An 18,467-nucleotide genomic window follows, 5' to 3' on the forward strand; every position below is an offset into this window, starting at 1 on the left:
GGGTTGCATCACTGCCTTGTATGGCAACTGCTCGGCCTCTGATCGCAAGGCACTACAGAGGGTAGTGCGAACGGCCCAGTACACCACTGGGGCCAAGCTTCCTGCCATCCAGGACCTCTATACCAGGCGGTGTCAGAGGAAGGCCCTTAAAACGGTCAAAGACTGCAGCCACCCTAGTCATAGAGTGTTCTCTCTGCTACCGCACGGCAAGCGGTGCCGGTGCGCCAAGTCTAGTTCCAAGAGGCTTCTTAACAGCTTCTACCCCCAAGCCATAAAATTCTTGAACAGTTAATCAAATGGCTACCTGGACTATTTGCATTGCCCCCCCCCCCCCCCCCCCCCCTTTTCTACATTGCTGCTACTCTCTGTTATTATCTATGCATCACTTTAATGCAGGCAAACTTAAATCCATTTTACCTCATTTCTACCAGCATATCACATGTGCAACCAGAGGAAGAAAACTCTAGACCACCGCCCTCCATTTGGCAAATCTGACCATAATTATATTGTCCTGATTCCTGCTTACAAGCAAAAACTAAAGCAGGAAGTACCAGTGACTCGCTCAATATGGAAGTGGTCAGATGATGTGGATGCTAGGCTACAGGACTTTTGATAGCGCGGACTGGAATATGTTCTGGGATTCATCCAATGGCATTGAGGAGTATACCACCTCAGTCATCAGCTTCATCAATAAGTGCATCGAAGACATCGGCCCCACAGTGACCGTACGTGCATATCCCAACCAGAAGCCATGGATTACAGGCAACATCCGCATTGAGCTAAAGGCTTGAGCTGCTGCCTTCAAGGAGTGGGTCACTAATCCGGGACACTGAAAAGATATCCTGCTATGCCTTCAGACGAACCATCAAACAAGCAAAGCATCAATACAGGATTAAGATTGAATCCTACTACACCGGCTCTGATGCTCATCGGATGTGGTGGGGCTTGAAAACTATTACGGACTACAAAGGGAAACCCAGACGCGAGTTGCCCAGTGATGCAAGCTAAATGCCTTTTATGCTCTTGAGGCAAGCAACACTGAAGCATGCATGAGAGCACCAGCTGTTCTGAATGACTGTGTGATAACACTTTCATTAGCCGTTGTGAGCAAGACCTTTAAACAGGTCAACATTCACAAAGCCGCGGGGCCAGATGGATTACCAGTACGTGTTCTCAAAGCATGAGCGGACCAACTGGCAAGTGTATTCACTGACATTTTCAACCTCTCCCTGACTAAGTCTGTAATACCTTCATGTTTCAAGCAGACCACCAAGGTCCCTGTGCCAAAGGAAGCGAAGGTAAGCTGCCTAAATGATAACCTCCCCGTAGCACTCACGTCAGTAGCCATAAAGTGCTTTGAAAGGCTGGTCATGGCTCACATCAACACCATCCTCCCGGATACCCTAGACGCACTCCAATTCGCATACCACCCCAACAGATCCACAGATAACGCAATCTCAATCGCACTCCACACTGCCCTTTCCCGCGTGGACAAAAGGAACACCTATGTGAGAATGCTGTTCATTTAGTTTTTTTTAAATAGTTTTTATTTCACCTTTATTTAACCAGGTAGGCCAGTTGAGAACAAGTTCTCATATACAACTGCGACCTGGTCAAGATAAAGCAAAGCAGTGCGACAAAAACAACAACGCAGAGTTACACATAAACAAACGTACAGTCAATAACACAATAGGAAAAAATAGAAAATCTATGTACAGTGTGTGCAAATGTAGAAATGTAAGGCAATAAATAAGCCTCAGAGGTGAAATCATTACAATTAAGCATTAACACTGGAGTGATGGATGTGCACATGATGATGTGCAAGTAGAGATACTGGGGTGCAAAACAGCAAGAGGGTAAATAATAATATGGGGATGAGGTAGTTGGGTGTGCTATTTACAGATTGGCTGTGTACAGGTACAGTGATCGGTAAACTGCTCTGACAGCTGATGCTTAAAGTTAGAGAGGGAGATATAAGACTCCAGCTTCGTTCCAGTCATTGGCAGCAGAGAACTGGAAGGAAAGGCGGCCAAAGTAAGTGTTGGCTTTGGGGATGACCAGTGAAATATACCTGCTGGAGCGCGTGCTACGGGTGGGTGTTGCTATGGTGAGCAGTGAGCTGAGATAAGGCAAGGCTTTACCTAGCAAAGATTTATGGATGACCTGGAGCCAGTGGGTTTGGCGACGAATATGTAGTGAGGGCCAGCCAACGAGAGCATACAGGTCGCAGTGGTGGGTAGTATATGGGGATTTAGTGACAAAACGGATAGCACTGTGATAGACGACATCCAGTTTGCTGAGTAGAGTGTTGGGGGCTATTTTGTAAATGATACCGCCGAAGTCAAGGATCGGTAGGATAGTCAGTTTACGAGGGTATGTTTGGTGGCATGAGTGAAGGAGGCTTTGTTGCGAACTAGGAAGCCAATTTTAGATTTAATTTTGTATTGTAGATGCTTAATGTGAGTCTGGAAGGAGAGTTTACAGTCTAACCAGACACCTAGGTATTTGTAGTTGTCCACATATTCTAGGTCAGAACCGTCCAGAGTAGTGATGCTAGTCTGGAGGGAGGGTGCGGGCAGCAATCGGTTGAAAAGCGTGCACTTAGTTTTACTAGCATTTAAACGCAGTTGGAGGCCACGGAAGGAGAGTTGAAGCGTTGAAGCTCGTTTGGAGGTTTGTTAGCACAGTGTCCAAAGAAGGGCCAGATGTATACAGAATGGTGTCGTCTGCGTAGAGGTGGATCAGAGAATCACCAGCAGCAAGAGCGACATCATTGATACAGTATATACAGAGAAAAGAGTCGGCCAGAGAACTGAACCTTGTGGTACCCCCATAGAGACTGCCAGAGGTCCGGACAACAGGCCATCCCATTTGACACACTGAACTCTATCTGAGAAGTAGTTGGTGAACCAGGCGAAGCAGTCATTTGAGAAGCCAAGGCTATTGAGTCTGCCGATCAGAATGCAATGATTTACAGAGTCGGAAGCCTTGGCCAGGTCGATGAAGACGGCTGCACAGTACTGTCTGACTACAGCTCAGCGTTCAACACCATAGTGCCCACGAAGCTCATCACTAAGCTAAGGACCCTGGGACTAAACACCTCCCTCTGCAACTGGTTCCTGGACTTCCTGACGGGCCGCCCCCAGGTGGTAAGGGTAGACAACAACATGTCTGCCACGCTGCCACACTGGGGCCCCTCAGGGGTGTGTACTTAGTCCCCTCCTGTACTCAATGTTCACCCACGGCTGCGTGGCCAAACACGACTCCAACACCATTATTAAGCTTGCTGTGACAACACAACAGTGGTAGGCCTGATCACCGACAACGATGAGACAGCCTGTAGGGAGGAGGTCAGAGAACTGGCAGTGTGGTGCCAGGACAACAACCTCTCCCTCAATGTGAGCGAGACAAATGAGGTGATCGTGGACTACAGGAAAAGGTGAGCCGAACTGGCCCCCCTTAACATCGACGGGGCTGTAGTGGAGCGGGTCGAGAGTTTCAAGTTCTTTGGGGTCCGCAACGATCTATCATGGTCCAAACACACCAAGACAGTCGAGAAGAGGGCACAACAACACCTTGTCCCCCTTTGGAGACTGAAAAGATTTGACATGGGTCCCCAGATTCTCAAAAAGTTCCACAGCTGCACCATCGAGAGCATCCTGACCGCTTGCATCACCGCCTGGTATGGCAACTGCTCGGCATCTGACCGTAAGGCGCTACAGAGGGTAGTGCGTACGGCCCAGTACATCACTGGGGCCAAGCTTCCTGCCATCCAGGACCTATATACTAGGCGGTGACAGAGGAAAGCCCATAAAATTGTCAGAGACTCCAGTCACCCAAGTCATAGACTGTTTTCTCTGCTACCGCAAGGCAAGCTGTACCGGAGTGCCAAGTCTAGGACCAAAAGGCTCCTTAACAGCTTCTACCCCCAAGCCATAAGACTGCTGAACAATTAATCAAATGGCCACCAGACTATTTACATTGACACAGCCCCCTTCATTTGTTTTCTACACTGCTGCTACTCGCTGTTTATTATCTATGCATAGTCACTTCACCCCTACCTACATGTACAAATTACCTCGACTAACCTGTACCCCCGCACATTGACTCGGTACCGGTACCCCCTGTATATGGCCTTGTTATTGTTATTTTATTGTGTTACTTTTTATTATTTTTTACTTTAGTTTATTTGGTAAATATTTATATAACTCTTTCTTGAACTGCACTGTTGGTTAAGGGCTTGTGACAAATTAAGGGCTTGTGACAAATTAAGTTGATTTGATTTGACATCAAATTAATGTTATATAATGTACTGTGTGTGTGTGCGTGTGTGTGTGCGCGTGTGTATATGCATGCGTGCGTGTGTGAGCGTGCACTGTATACAGATTATGTGTCTATGTGAAGTAGGAATGACAAGAATCTTTTTGGCTTGTACCCATGAGAGGGATGCTATATATATCTGCAGTATGAGAACTGAACTCGCTCCCCTCTCCTTGCAGTCCTCCGCTCTCACTTTCTCTCCTCTTGTTAGAGAAGGCCCAGTCACTGTAATTACCCTCTACATACACAACACACACATATACACACACACACAGACACATCCTTAAGGACCCCCTGCAGTCCCCTGTCTGACCCCGCTTACCTTCCCCTGCGATAGAAGAGGAAGAGGGATTCAACAGGGAGACATACACACTACTTCAGTATACATACTATATACAATACTGTACTATGTGTGTGGTGGGGGGGAGCAGTTGTGTGTGCATGTGTGTGTGTGTGTGTGTGTGTGTGTGCGTGCATGCGTGCGCAATGTCTATACACACCGTCACATACTGGATTTATATATTCCGAACTCTGACATTTTGAGTTCTGATATTTTGTAATTTTTTTCTTTCGATTTTTGCTGGATGCGTGTGATGTATTATTTTGCATCGTTTGGTATCACTGCACTGTTGGAGCTAGAAGCATAAGCATTTCACTGCATCGGCAATAACATCTGCAAAATCTGTGTTTTCAACCAATAAGATTTGATTTTTGATTTGACACACTGCTTCAGCCCTTAACCCCACACGACACACACACTCACACAGCCTCCCAAGTATGGAGTACATTGATGACTGAAAGCTGTGTAGTTTGCAACTCACTCAAACAGACATGCATAGGATAGTAGATCATGAACAGTGAATACACTCAGCAATAGATCTCTCTCTAATGCATTGCTCTGAACACACACTCAATCCATTTGTCTTTGACACGTCATTACAGCACTTGCATTCAAACACAAAATCTCACTTTGACATAGACCTCATTCTTCTATTAACTTTTTCTTTCAGACAGTCATACAGTATACAGCATTGAATGAACATTCATTCTCACGTCATAATTGCCTGTGAATAGCATTTCCACATTTTTCCACATTTTGTTACGTTACAGCCTTATTCTAAACTGGATTAAATTGTTTTTGCCCCTCATCAATCTACACACAATACCCCATGATGACAAAGCAAAAACAGGCTTTTAGACATTTTTGCAAATGTATTAAAAATAAAAAAACATACCTTATTTACATAAGTATTTAGACCCTTTGCTATGAGACTCGAAATTGAGCTCAGGTGCATCCTGTTTCCATTGATCATCATTGAGATGTTTCTACAACTTGATTGGAGTCCACCTGTGGTAAATTCAATTGATTGGACATGATTTGGAAAGGCACACACTTGTCTATGTAAGGTCTCACAGTTAACAGTGCGTGTCAGAGCAAAAACCAAGCCATGAGGTTGAAGGAATTGTCCGAAGAGCTCCGAGACAGGATTGTGTCGAGGCACAGATCTAAGGAAGGGTACCAAAACATTTCTGCAGCATTGAAGGTCCCCAAGACCACAGTGGCCTCAATCATTCTTAAATGGAAGAAGTTTGGAACCACCAAGACTCTTCCTAGAGCTGGCCGCCCGGCCAACTGAGAAATCTGGGGGGGGAAGGGTCTTGGTCAGGGAGGTGACCAAGAACCCGATGGTCACTCTGACAGAGCTCCAGAGTTCCCCTGTGGAGATGGGAGAACCTTCCAGAAGGACAACCATCTCTGCAGCACTTCACCAATCAGGCCATTATGGTTGAGTGGCCAGACGGAAGCCACTGCTCAGTAAAAGGCACACGGCAGCCCGCTTGGAGTTTGCCAGAAGGCACCTAAAGGACTCTCAGACCATGAGAAACAAGATTCTCTAGTCTGATGAAACCAAGATTGAACTCTTTGGCCTGAATGGCAAGCGTCATGTCTGGAGGAAACCTGGCACCATCCCTACAGTGAAGCATGGTGGTGGCAGCATCATGCTGTGGGGATGTTTTTCAGCGGCAGGGACTGGGAGACTAGTCAGGATCGAGGCAAAGATGAACGGAGCAAAGTACAGAGAGATCCTTAACGAAAAGCTGCACCAGAGCGCTAAGGACCTCAGACTGGGGCGAAGGTTCACCTTCCAACAGGACAACGACCCATGGCCAAGACAAAGCAGGAGTGGCTTCGGGACAAGTCGCTGAATGCCCTTGAGTGGCCCAGCCAGAGCCCGGACTTGAACCCGATCTAACATCTCTGGAGAGACCTGAAAAAAGCTGTGCCCTGATGCTCCCCATCCAACCTGACCGAACTTGAGAAGATCTGCAGAGAACAATGGGAGGAACTCCCCAAATACAAGTGTGCCAAACTTGTAGTGTCATACCCAAGAAGAATTAAGGCTGTAATCGCTGGCAAAGGTGCTTTAACAAAGTACTGAGTAAAGGGTCTGAATACTTATGTAAATGTAATATTTCAATTTTTTATATTTGATACATTTGCAAAAATGTATAAAAACCTGTTTTTCATTGCCATTATGGGGTATTGTGTGTAGATTGATGAGGGGGAAAAACGATTCAATTCATTTTAGAATAAGGCTGTAATGTATCAAAATGTGGAAAAAGTCAAGGGGTCTGAATACTTTCCAAATACACTGCATGTCTAAGCCTTTCTCTACTGTGTGTGTGTGTGTGTGTGTGTGTGTGTGTGTGTGTGTGTGTGTGTGTGTGTGTGTGTGTGTGTGTGTGTGTGTGTGTGTGTGTGTGTGTGTGTGTGTGTGTGTGTGTTGTCTGGGGAGGAGGAAAGTTCAGCAGCAAACTTTCATGTTGTGTGTGTCCTTGCTTTTGTTGACATACTCCTATCCTGCTGAGGTGGTGGATCTAAATATACTTGTGTGTGTGTGTGTGTGTGTGTGTGTGTCACATGCTGCCTGTAATAACTGAGCATGTGTTTGGCATTATTATAGTACCCATGTTGGTGACTCCTGGGGGTTTGGAGCGACCAGCCATTTCTGTCCCCAAAGAGCCAGAAACCTGTTACAAAATTATTGTAAAGAAACTCCATGAGAGTCTATATCGATGTTATGGCAGAGAAAATACATTGACTTATCAATAGGAATCAATATCAGTAATCATCAATATTATGGATGTTATAAATACTTTATATCTGGTTATAAATGCTTTAGTCAGTTCAAAACATGTTTTTATTCTTCTGTATTTGTATTATATTATATTGAGACAGTATATCGATTATAGATCATATTACTGCTATTAGACCAACACGGGATCTTAAGACTGTAGTACTATAGTGGCTTTCCCTCCCTTAGTCATTAGAGAATAAGTAGATGGAATATAATAGCTATGGCGTCAGGATAGTACTTTGTCCAAAAATAGGCTTTCAGACGGAAACGCTGTCCGGGTGATCAACCGGAAAGTCAGTCACGAGGCGAGCCCACCTTTTAAAAAAGCACGGAGGCAAAGGCTGAGAAACATTCTCCGGTAGTCGGGGGCGGGGCTAGAGTCGGTGGTTATTCGGTGCCAGTTTGCGTTGTCAGGGAATTCCGGGGACGTGCGGTGACGTCAGCGAGTGGACGAATGGAGTAGGAGGGGCGTTTGTGTGTGGAAGAAGCAGCCAGTGAGTTGGTGTGCCTCTGTACTGATAGCATCATAGTTTGCGCACCGAGCCAAGAGGCTTGTCCCTTTAAAACACAGCTCGGCTCAGTCAGCGCAACCCGATCCCACTGGCTTATGTCCGGAGAGAGCAAGAACGAGACAAGGACTGTAAAAAGAGCGAAGGCAGGGAGAAAAACGAAATAATAAAAAGATGATCTCGCACGTTGACTGACACTAGAATCATTTCAAAGCCAGACAGAGACATTAGTCGGGCGTCAAGTAATACGAGTTTATGAGAGCTTTGGAAGGAAGCGAGTGAGACAAAGTGAACGCTGTAACATTCTGCCGGCTGGGTCAGTTGTCTGAGTAGCTGGCATCTATCTGCACAGAGAAACTTGCGGATACATACAGCCCCAACTAGCTACTGCCTGGATTGAGGAAACTCAGCAAAATTCACTACACCGATAGCCTGCGAAGAAATCATCCTTGTTTGTTTTGGTAATATTCTCAGCGACATCCTCGAGGGCTACTCCTGACGACTGTACGTGAATACCTTGATAACTACTTTCTTATGTGAAACACTGTTCGAGCTGGTTACTTTTTGTTACCGTACTATTGGAATGTACCATTTGAATTTGTATCTCGCGTTGCGCTGTGTCCACACTAGAGACATAGACATTTAGCCGTTGGCAGTTCTTGGGATATTGGACGAGTTTGTGGTTATTTTTGACACTGGTAAGTCGTCAGAATTTAGTCTTCTGTAAATGTCTACGTCGGATTTTAATTGTTTTCTCCTCTGTTTGCTCGTGTTGATAACGCGAGCGCATTTTCATTAGTGACATTTTGTTGACAGAGTGGAGAAGCTGATATTCAATGAATGGTTAGGCTACAGCGTAGCAACAGTTAAATGAGTTCTCGATGAAACCGGAAGACTTGCTTGCTCACGCTGCCTTGTTAATTCTTGAGCGACTGTCTCGATGATTAGATCTGGGATACGTCGCCTATTGTAATTCCCATAATAGCTCATATGCCATGTCATACAGTCTACATAATAGTTTGACTGTGTCAATTAGAACAAGTTTATTCTCTTTCTAATTTGTATTCATATATTGATCGTTTATGGTTGTGCGTTTTGGTGAATTTATTTTGACAGTAAGATTGGTGGCGGGGAGGCAGTTCAGAAACATAGCAGCATCCCGCGTGTGTTTGTGGGACAGATAGAGCGGGTGCTGCGAATGCAGGGAGAACGGGGGAGAAATTGCTTGTGTAAGGATCTCCCCTCCTCCATGCCTTTGTCTGTGGGAGTACTAAGCTAAGGGCTGACTGGGGAGTGTTGAGTGGGGATGGGCAGGCAGGACAGAGGGAGGTAGGCAGGTTGACTGGCTGCTTTATAAAGTTAATGGGTTGCCCCTACTCAGACCTTCATCGCGCACACAGCGGAGTTGAAAGGAAGTCATTTGCATCGTCCAAGGGGGAGGGGTACTGTTTCTGGTCTGGTTTTAGAGTTTGTCTCAAAACACCTCTGCCTGGAAGAGCCGTCAGAGATGAGAAATGGCCCAGGACAAGCAATTGAAACACGCATGGGAAAATGTGGCGAGTGTTGTGCTTTTTCTCAGTTAGCCTATAATTGTTTGACGGGAGTGTAGCCTAAAATTTAAGCGTTTATGCGAGAGCTCAACTCGGCCCTATGCATTTTATGGGCCGTTATAAACCGAGCCTTATTCTAAGGACCGAAGTGTGCTGGCATGGGGTCGGTGAAACATTTTGAACGTCCACTTCCGATTAATGGAAACGTAACGAGTGTTGCGTTTGTGATTCTTTGAAGTATCAAGCTGTAAAGTTAGGACAGGCAGAAATCAGCTTACAAAAGCTCTTATCACTCCTATCTTACAGCTCTTTGGCTTCTTGGCAGAATAGTAGCCTAGTAACTGCTTCTTGCTCTGGTTTGAATCACCCGCCCCCTTTCGTCCCGTCCCGTCCCGTGATCTGAATGCGATTGAATGAACAATCACCGCCCATTCTACTACTTCTATGACGAACATGTACCGTTAAAGTTGTACACACGCCACATATTTGTATGCAAAAACGTGTTTCATTTACGCGAGGAGGCTCGTGTAATGCAGGCTGTATCACATCTGGCCGTGATTGGGAGTCTCATAGGGCGGCGCACATTTGGCCCAGCGTCATCCGGGGTAGGCCGTCATTGTAAATAAGAATGTGTTCTTAACTGACTTGCCAAGTTAAATAAAGGTCAAATAAATCATACGGATGAAAGTGGAGAAAAACTGGGTAACAGGATGTTTGTCTGTCTCAGTATAGGTGATGGATGGAAGTTTTTTTTTGGCAGATGGTGGTTTGAGATGGTTGGTGGTATGAAGGTAGATGCCAGGTGGTGTTTGTAGCATGAGCTTGGTTGTAGAAACAGGTGTAGTGTGTGTGTGAAAGGTGTCAGTGAATGTAGGACGTGTTTGTGTGGCTGCTTAACGTACTTTTACACCCACTTTCATTGCCTGTGAGAAAACAACATCCATATTAGGTGTGTTGTAACCTGGGTCAAATGCGAGGGGAACTAAACTCTATGAAACCACTATTTGTCAGGGACCACACCAAGCCTTGTTTTTTTTGTTGTTGACCAGAAACGAAGTGTGTCATGTCTTCACCAGGGAAGTACAGCAGACCATTAGTCCTGCGGCAAACAATAACATGAGCCCTTCTCCTTTTTCGAACATCTAGCAGGATATTTGATAACAATCCAACGTATTAATAACAGGTAGCCCTTAAGGATGAAGACATGTATGTGTTGTTTCCACCTATTAAGTCCTTTCCAATATACAGGAGGGGATATAGATAGTCTAAGCTCTGTGGGATTCCATCCAGCAGTGTGAGAGCTGTGGCCCTAGACCAGTGGTGGGCAACTCCAGTCACTTTTTTGCCTGACACAGCTGATTTAATCAAATTGTGTTCTAAACTGAAGCTCACGATTAGGTGATTTTATTGGAGTCAGGTGTGTTAACTGGGGCAAAACTGCCGTTGTCCACCCCTGCCCTAGAGCGTTGGGAAGGGGTACGACACTGTTTACTAGGTGTGTGTTGAATATGGCTATGCTAGTGTGGTAGTTTTGTGTTTGTCTAAAAGATCTAGAGACCTACGTGTTCCTGTTTAACTTTTTATTTTGGTCTGTTTTTGTCCCCCCCCCCCCCCCCCCCCCATGACTACCTTTACTCCCAACTACTCTGGCAAAGAGAGTGCGAGAGGTCAGTAATGAGTGTTAGAAAGATAGGGGCAGGTACATTGTTAGAGTGGGTATTAGAAAAGAGCGAGAGAGTGGATGAATGAGAGAAGTAGTGAAAACCGGGAGCTGGAGAAAGAGGCGAGGCCAGTCTGTGAACGGTCCAGTGTTCTTTGGGCTAAATGAACAACCAGTCCAGTCCGCCATAACAAACACAGATGTCTGTGTGCATCATTCCCACTGTGCTGTATGTCTGTTCAGACAACTAGAACTGGCGTAATTACCAGCTGTTCCTATAAACACCGGACTGGACGGTAGCTGTACCTCATCTGGCATTAACTCTGCTAGGGAAAGTTCAGCCCAAGAGGTCTGACGATCAGTAACGTTCTCTGCTCTGTTACGTACACACACACACACAGAGAGGTGGGCGTGTGTTGAGGGTCAGGTGGACCTTAATGTTGTTGTTCAGTGGGGACCAATCTGTACTAGGGAATGGGAAACGGTGGAGAGGTCTTTCTTTAGAAAGTAGTTTCTCTCTCTCACTCCACCTTACTAACCATCCACCGCCGAAACCACGGCAACCGTTGTCTCGGAAACAGTCTGCTCTGTTAGTGTGTGTGTTTCTGGGGGTACTAATCGAGGCGCTTACTTGTTTGTGTCTCTTGCTCTGGATTCTGGAAAGTGAGGTCTAGGGCTAGTACTGAAGACACTGGGGTGGGGGGGGGTTCTGTCCCATTTTTGTTCCCCACATACAGGGAAACAGGGTGTTTCTCTGAGATGTTGTGATCGTCTGTGTTCGCGGAAACCGAAGGCAGGTTGGAATTTAAGTGACGGCACTGGGGAAAGTGAGAGTCTTTGATCAAGTGTTGTGAACGTGTAAACACGCGCACATGAAAGCGTGTGATCATTCGGTTATCAGCGACCACAGAATATCACAACCCATTTTTAGACGGTCACAAACACTGTTTTCAGTCTCAGACGTTCCCATACCGAGTCACTGCTTCGCATGCTTACCAGAGACACACACACACACACACACACACACACACACGTGTTCGGGTGAAGGCATGGGCTCTGGCTCTTTCTGTCTCTCTCGAAGTCACGCTGTTTCTGGAAAACGAGAACCGGTTGAACGTCACTCCTTCTAAAGTCCTCCGAAATCTCTTCCACAGAACAAGTGACATTTGCCTCCGTGACTGACTGAACTTTCCTCAACAGACACGTCAGTCAGCGACCCCCCCCCCTACTTTTCTTCCTCTTTTTTTTTGCTGGCAAACGAGAGAGCGAAAATAGCCTTTGAGCCTTTATCGTCAGTTACCATTTAAATGACCTGCCTCTGATATATTTCTGTTATCTGTGTTAGATGGTTTAGTCATTGGTCAGACACGTGGATTTCGTCATGTCTGACACGGATTCAAAGGTTTTTAGAAATGAACCCCTGTTATTTGTTTTCTATTGACATGTTTACTCTCATTCCTCACTCGCGTATTTAGGCGACACTTTCGTTTACACACAAACGCGCACACACACACACACTATCTGTTGCACAGGAAACCACTACCCCTCCCTCTCCCCTCAAGCCATCCACACCCACATACACTTCAGGGAGGCCTAGCTACTTCCTGAAACTCTGACGGTAGCTTCCTGTCTGATCTCATACCAGCTTCTTCTTCTCTTCTCCTTTTTCTAAACGTCACACCCGTGCACCACGTCTGTGTGAACCGTCCTGAACCGTGAGAGAGATCTCTCACACACACACACACACACACACACACACACTCTGACAGTTGTCCAAAGCACAGGTGCGATAGCAGTTAGATAAAGCAGATCTTGCTGTTTCCATCTTCTCAAACAGCCCAAAGCGGCTGACCTACTTTCAACTCTGTGCGGTAGTGTAGATGGGAACATTTCACCATGTCTGTCGTTCGACGGTATTGGAGAGGGTCCAGAGGAGGTTGTTGGGCCAGGCTCTTCCCCAGAGTGTGATCCGTGACTCTCAGAAACGCCACTTGTTCTGTTTCGACTCCAGCCGGGAGCACAATCCAAGTTCTCCAAAAGAACGGGATATGAGCGTATTTTAACCTCCAAGAAAGGGCTTTCGGCTGAATCCAACAGAGGGCATTAAGCTAGGCGGAGTCCTAAACTTAACAGGCCGAAATTTGCACATACAAACGCTACCTAATTTTCAGCTTGTCAACCCTGATTTTTTTTTTGGGGGGGGGGGGACACAGTCACAGTTAAAGGCTTGGTAAATGGGTGAGAGGTTGCGTTTGCTGTGTTTCTAGGGTTGATGTGGAGCACTTGGTTTATTTATTAGAAGGCCCAACCACTAGATCTAGACGGGGCTACAGTGCTGTACTATAGTTAGTATGGCGGAAGAGAGTTGGCTCTGTCCTCAACTGACCCTCTATCCCTGCTGGAGGATGTTCTGTGTGTGTGTTTGGCTGTATCTCCCGGTGTGTGTAGGCGGTAGTGTGTGTGGGAAAAGCTTGAATGCGATGGTGACGAGCTAGCCTGCATCGCACGCACGCACACACACTGTGGGAGCCTGGCAACAGGACGGACGCAGGCGGGCTGTCTTGTTCCTGGCTGTGTGTGTGTGTGTTCCCTCCAGAACTCAATCCCTATCCTGGGCCAGTTATGTAATGGACTAGTGTCCCTCCCTCATCCCTCGCTCTCTCCCTCCGCCAGATACGCCAGAAGCTTCTCTCTCCCTCTCCCCCCTCGCATTGCTCTTATCAAGTTCCTCACTGATCTCCAGGCCTCTGTCAGGAACTAGTGTCTGAATGTTGTCATCCTCGCTCTCTCTCTATTTCTGTCTGTCTCTCTCTCTCTCGCTCTGTGTGTGTCTGTCTCTCTCTCTGTGTCTCTCTGTTTCTACCATAGTCAGTTATCTATTTTTAACTGAGCTCTTCTGTCTGTTTGGCTCTGGATCAAACCACTATATGAGGCTGGCAGGGGAGTTCTGTGTTTGGGATGGCTCTTACTAGAGTCTGGGGCCTAGATCCTCTTCTTTTGTCATTGATTTGGTCACTGGGCTTTGCCTTTAGCTTGGCGGAAGCTGACTTCTAGTACTTGGCTAGTGATCGCCGTGATATCACAGAAGTGATTATTTAGTTTTTTTTCTTTATAGATTTGGACTGGGGCTATGGTTTGCGACTTGGAATAGCGATGCCCCTAGCCTTGCCTCCCTCTACCAGAGCGGTAGCCGTGTGTGTGTGTGAGTGATGCGGTAACCAGAACGACGGAGGCGTTGATTGGAACTTGTCTTTGATGTCTGTCGCCATGGGGGTTTCACTGTAACCCAGGTGACATAAGGGGGCTACCGGTGGGAATTCATACATTGTAATGTTGAGCGAGATTCTTAGTTGTAATGATATTTGTACTGTTGAGATTGAGGGGTGTGTGTATGTGGTAACTTCAACGTAGTTAGTTGGAATTGCCCCGACTTGATTAGGAAAATCGGCAACAGCACAACAGAATTTGTGTTCTGTTGCCCCCCTCCCTTCTCTGTGACTCAGTATTTGGGGGATTCCTCTCTTAGGCATGGGGTTTTATGGCAATCTACCTACCTCGCATTCTATTTCACCGTAACACCGGTTCACTAACCATCGACGATTCCGCCTGAGAAATTCCCTGTGACATCACAACGTCGCTAGCGACACCCCCGGTCACCTGACCGTAAGTGGCGTCATAGGGGAGGCGGGGTGTAGTTTGGGGTAAGCCCTTTTCACTGGCGGCGTGGGCCCTTTCTCACTCTCCGGGGGTTCCCCGTGCTGTGACGCCCCGGATGCAGAGTATCGCAGTACATACACACAGCGTTACTGATTAGTGACAGATAACCAAATGTAATAATACTATCTCTACACGCAAGGCAAGTTCAGCTTACAGATATGATCCGTTGTCACATAAAAGGGAAGAAAGACATGAACAAGCACAGGTCTTGGTGTATTTTAATACAATAGTATCTGATGTTTGACTCTCGCTCATCTCCAGTGTTCAGTTCCCTATGCTGCTTGTTTTTCAGTTTCACTTTCTCAATCCACAGCACACACATCTCAGTCACATCTCAATCAGTTCAGTCACATCTCAATCCACAGCACACACCCTATATACAAGTGGAATTGCAGCCTTCTTCATTCTGATCGCTCTCTTTCCCTTTTTTCCCTCTCTTGCTCTCCCTGTCCCCTCTCTCTCCTCTCTGTCTTGTTTCACGTGTGCTAGTTGACGACACGTGTGTGTGTGTGAGAAAGCCCTCACCCGGGTTTCCACACACAACGCGTACAGGGTAAAGGAGAGGAAGAGGAGGGCTGATTTTCTTTCCTCTCCTCCTCCAACAGTCTCCATGTTCCTAGTAAACGTGGGAGAGGGTGTGAGAGAGAGAGAGGATGCTACAGTCATACTGAAACTGCTCGTCCCTGTCTGTCTCCTGACTCTGACTGACAGATGAAGGCAGTGTTAGAAAGGTCTGGCTATTGTCTGGTTTCTGTTCCTTGTCATAAGGAAGACCACAGGAAGACCACAGTCTGATGGAGCTGTTGTGTAATTGTGACTGTGTTCGTTTTCATGTGAGCAGATGTTGCTCGACAGACTGTTTTTGGCTGCTGTCTGCTTTAATGGCGGTTTGAATATTACATTGTCTCGTTCTTCTGATTGGTCCAGGGCTGAAGAAATCCCAGCGATGATTGGCTGTCGAAGCTGAGACTCGACAAGACAGAGGATCTTGAACTAGGTGCTATTCTGAAAGGTGAGTGTGTGTGTGATGTGTGTGAACATATGTATTTTTGTACTTGTCTGTGGGAATATGTTAACCAGCCAGAGCTGTTTATGATCATCTGGTCATGGGCTATCTTTACATGGGTGTGTGTCTGTCTGGTGCATCGTGATCACACACACGCGCGCCGAGAGGGGGGGGGGGGGGGGGGGGGGGCGCTACAGCATGGCTAAGTGTTGTCTTTATTTCCGTCTCTGGAAGCTAAAAACGAAGTGCCCGAAATATCTTCTCCCTAGGCTTTTTATAGAGGGAGAGGGCTAGACCCACTACACACGCCAGTAGAGCTAATTTAGGAAGCAACACTGACTGGAGTGGGGAGCGTTCTGCTGAGCAAGAGTGGCTCACAGAGTATGTCTGTTTTGAGCAGGAATCTTCTTTTTTTCCCCACTGTAGGCAATGTCCACGGCCTTTTTTTCAGCTGTGTCTTTTCTGCTTCCTTGTGTGTCTCATCGTCAGTGTGTGTGTGTGTAAGACTATATGCCAGGCTCATTTCTGCCATGTGGGTGTGAGATCCAGGCAGCACAGCCTGTCTCTCTCTCTCTCTCTCTCTCTCTCTCTCTCTCTCTCTCGCTCTCTCGCTCTCTCGCTCTCTTGCTCTCCTTCCCTGAAGAGCGGTTTTTATTTTCTTGTTAATCTATCCTCCAATCCTGTTCAGACTGTCTGTGGGGCCTCCCCCCTCTCCCTCTCCATCACGCCTGTTCTAATGGGATTAAAACCAGGTGGATTCAATACACACGGAACACTAAATACACACACACACACGGAACCATTGGCTAGTCTGTAAGGATTACAGTAACCTCCGTGCTCTCTCCTAGGTCTGGTAACTCCCCCAGAAGCCATCTGCTCTGCTAATAATCCTACAGTAGAGCTACCATCGCCCCCTAGGGGCAGGGACACAGTACAGCACTACCAGAGTACACTAGCAAATACTGACAGAGATGGGCAGACACAGTGGTCAGTACCTGGAAGAACAGACTGGTGTAAAAGTTGTTTAAATTGGCCGTTTTTACTGCAGCGGAAACAGTTTCTACACTAGATTCTCTCCACCTACACCTCGAAGCATCACATCTTTAGTTCTAGAGGCGCGTAAGCGCTCCTCCCCAATCCTCAGCAAACGTTCCATAGCTAGACGTCCTCCTTGCGCCGCTCTCTCTTCTGTCCTGTTTCGCCAGTCTCAACCCCTCGCCTCTGTCTAGTTCTAAGTCACGCGCTGAATTATACAATGGAAGACCTACTGGCAGGTCTTTCTGTCTCCTTCCCTCGCTCTGTCTAATCGTGTTCTCTCTCTCCCTCCCTCTAGTTCAACTGGCTGTATTGTATTGGTGCTGAAGACGTGTCGAGGGTCTTCCTTAGTGTTGGCGTGTGGTCTTCTCTGTGCTGCGGTGGAGGGCTTCACAGACGCAGCTAGTGTGGTGAGTCGACAGTCTAAATACTTACATTTTTTGGGCAACCCACAAATGCCACGGTTTTGTGTGCGGGTTTCTTACATGTGCCCTGTGTGTTGAGTCCTGTCTCCGTCTGTCTCCCTCCAGGCTGGATGCATCACGCAGTAGAGCAGTTTGGCGGGCGTGGCACACGGGACTCCTTCCCTCTGGACGGACTCAGCCGGGGAACATGGGCTACCGTGGGCGGCCACGTCACCTGGGCGCCACCTGCCAGGTATGTTAAGTCTCCACGGCAATTGACAGCCCCCCCCACACACACACCAATAGTCAATGAATTACACCTACACTGACTGCCTTAGCCTTGTAGTCCCTCCCTTGAGGTTTACGTCCACAAATTCAGACTGTTAATTGTTCTTCTAGGTTAAAATTGATATTTGTATTTGGTCAAATTGGTCTTGTCTCAGAGGATTTGGCCCTGGTCTGACCTTTGCACTTGTTTTCTCTACCAGGTGTCCGCCAGGTGTCAATCAACACCAGCTCCTACCCCATCTACCGCCCAGTCACATGGGTGGACTGAACCATCCCGGTAAATTCTTCAATAATGGGTGAGTCCGGGCATATGTGCCATTGGGCAACGTACTGTATTCCATACTAGAATCAGATGGCTGTCGTCTCCTCCATTCTCTCTGGTCTTTATCACAGGCCTTCACGACTCCAGGCTGTAGTCATCTGACGGTCTCTCCTTCCCCCCGTGTCTCTGTTCCCCGCCAGGCCCGTGCAGGTGCGTGGCGGTGAGAAGCAGGAGCTGGCCCAGGCCACGTTACCTGGCCTCCAGAGAGCGGACCAGCAACGCCTCCCTCCTCCCCCTCACAGGGCGTGGGAACAGCCGGGTCAGATGTACGAGTCGCCCGCCCATCCATCCGTGCCCCTGCCCAGCGACCACGCGACCCGTCTGCATGGCGGGTATAGCCCCGGGCCTCCCGCCAACCTGCCCCCCAGGCCCAATCAGCTACTGAAGGTGAGCGAAGGAGCCAATGATATTGTCATACAGGAAGAGTGTCGATAAATGAGTGGCCTATCAGTGAGCGAGGAGGAAGGTGGGTGTCTTGTTCGGAGAGATGAAACCCTTCCTCTCTCTTTTTCTCTC

General features: G+C 47.3%; 1 protein-coding gene across 3 annotated transcripts in view; it reads left to right on the forward strand.

Moving 5' to 3' along the window:
• Positions 1 to 18,467, forward strand: part of LOC120049704 (lysine-specific demethylase 6B-like) — a 55,889-nt gene that overhangs the window by 23,696 nt on the left and 13,726 nt on the right. For 2 of the 3 annotated variants that reach the window (XM_038996055.1, XM_038996058.1), the window contains exons 3-7: positions 15,824 to 15,908; positions 17,236 to 17,347; positions 17,468 to 17,594; positions 17,830 to 17,925; positions 18,092 to 18,338. In XM_038996055.1, coding sequence (XP_038851983.1) covers positions 17,473 to 17,594; positions 17,830 to 17,925; positions 18,092 to 18,338 — 465 coding nt within the window. In that variant the 5' untranslated portion in view covers positions 15,824 to 15,908; positions 17,236 to 17,347; positions 17,468 to 17,472. Of the gene's footprint in view, positions 1 to 7,972; positions 8,474 to 15,823; positions 15,909 to 17,235; positions 17,348 to 17,467; positions 17,595 to 17,829; positions 17,926 to 18,091; positions 18,339 to 18,467 lie in introns of those variants that run through there. The other variant, XM_038996057.1, reaches the window with a different exon arrangement.

Source organism: Salvelinus namaycush, chromosome 6 (assembly GCF_016432855.1).
Source record: "Salvelinus namaycush isolate Seneca chromosome 6, SaNama_1.0, whole genome shotgun sequence".
Taxonomy (NCBI): domain Eukaryota; kingdom Metazoa; phylum Chordata; class Actinopteri; order Salmoniformes; family Salmonidae; genus Salvelinus; species Salvelinus namaycush.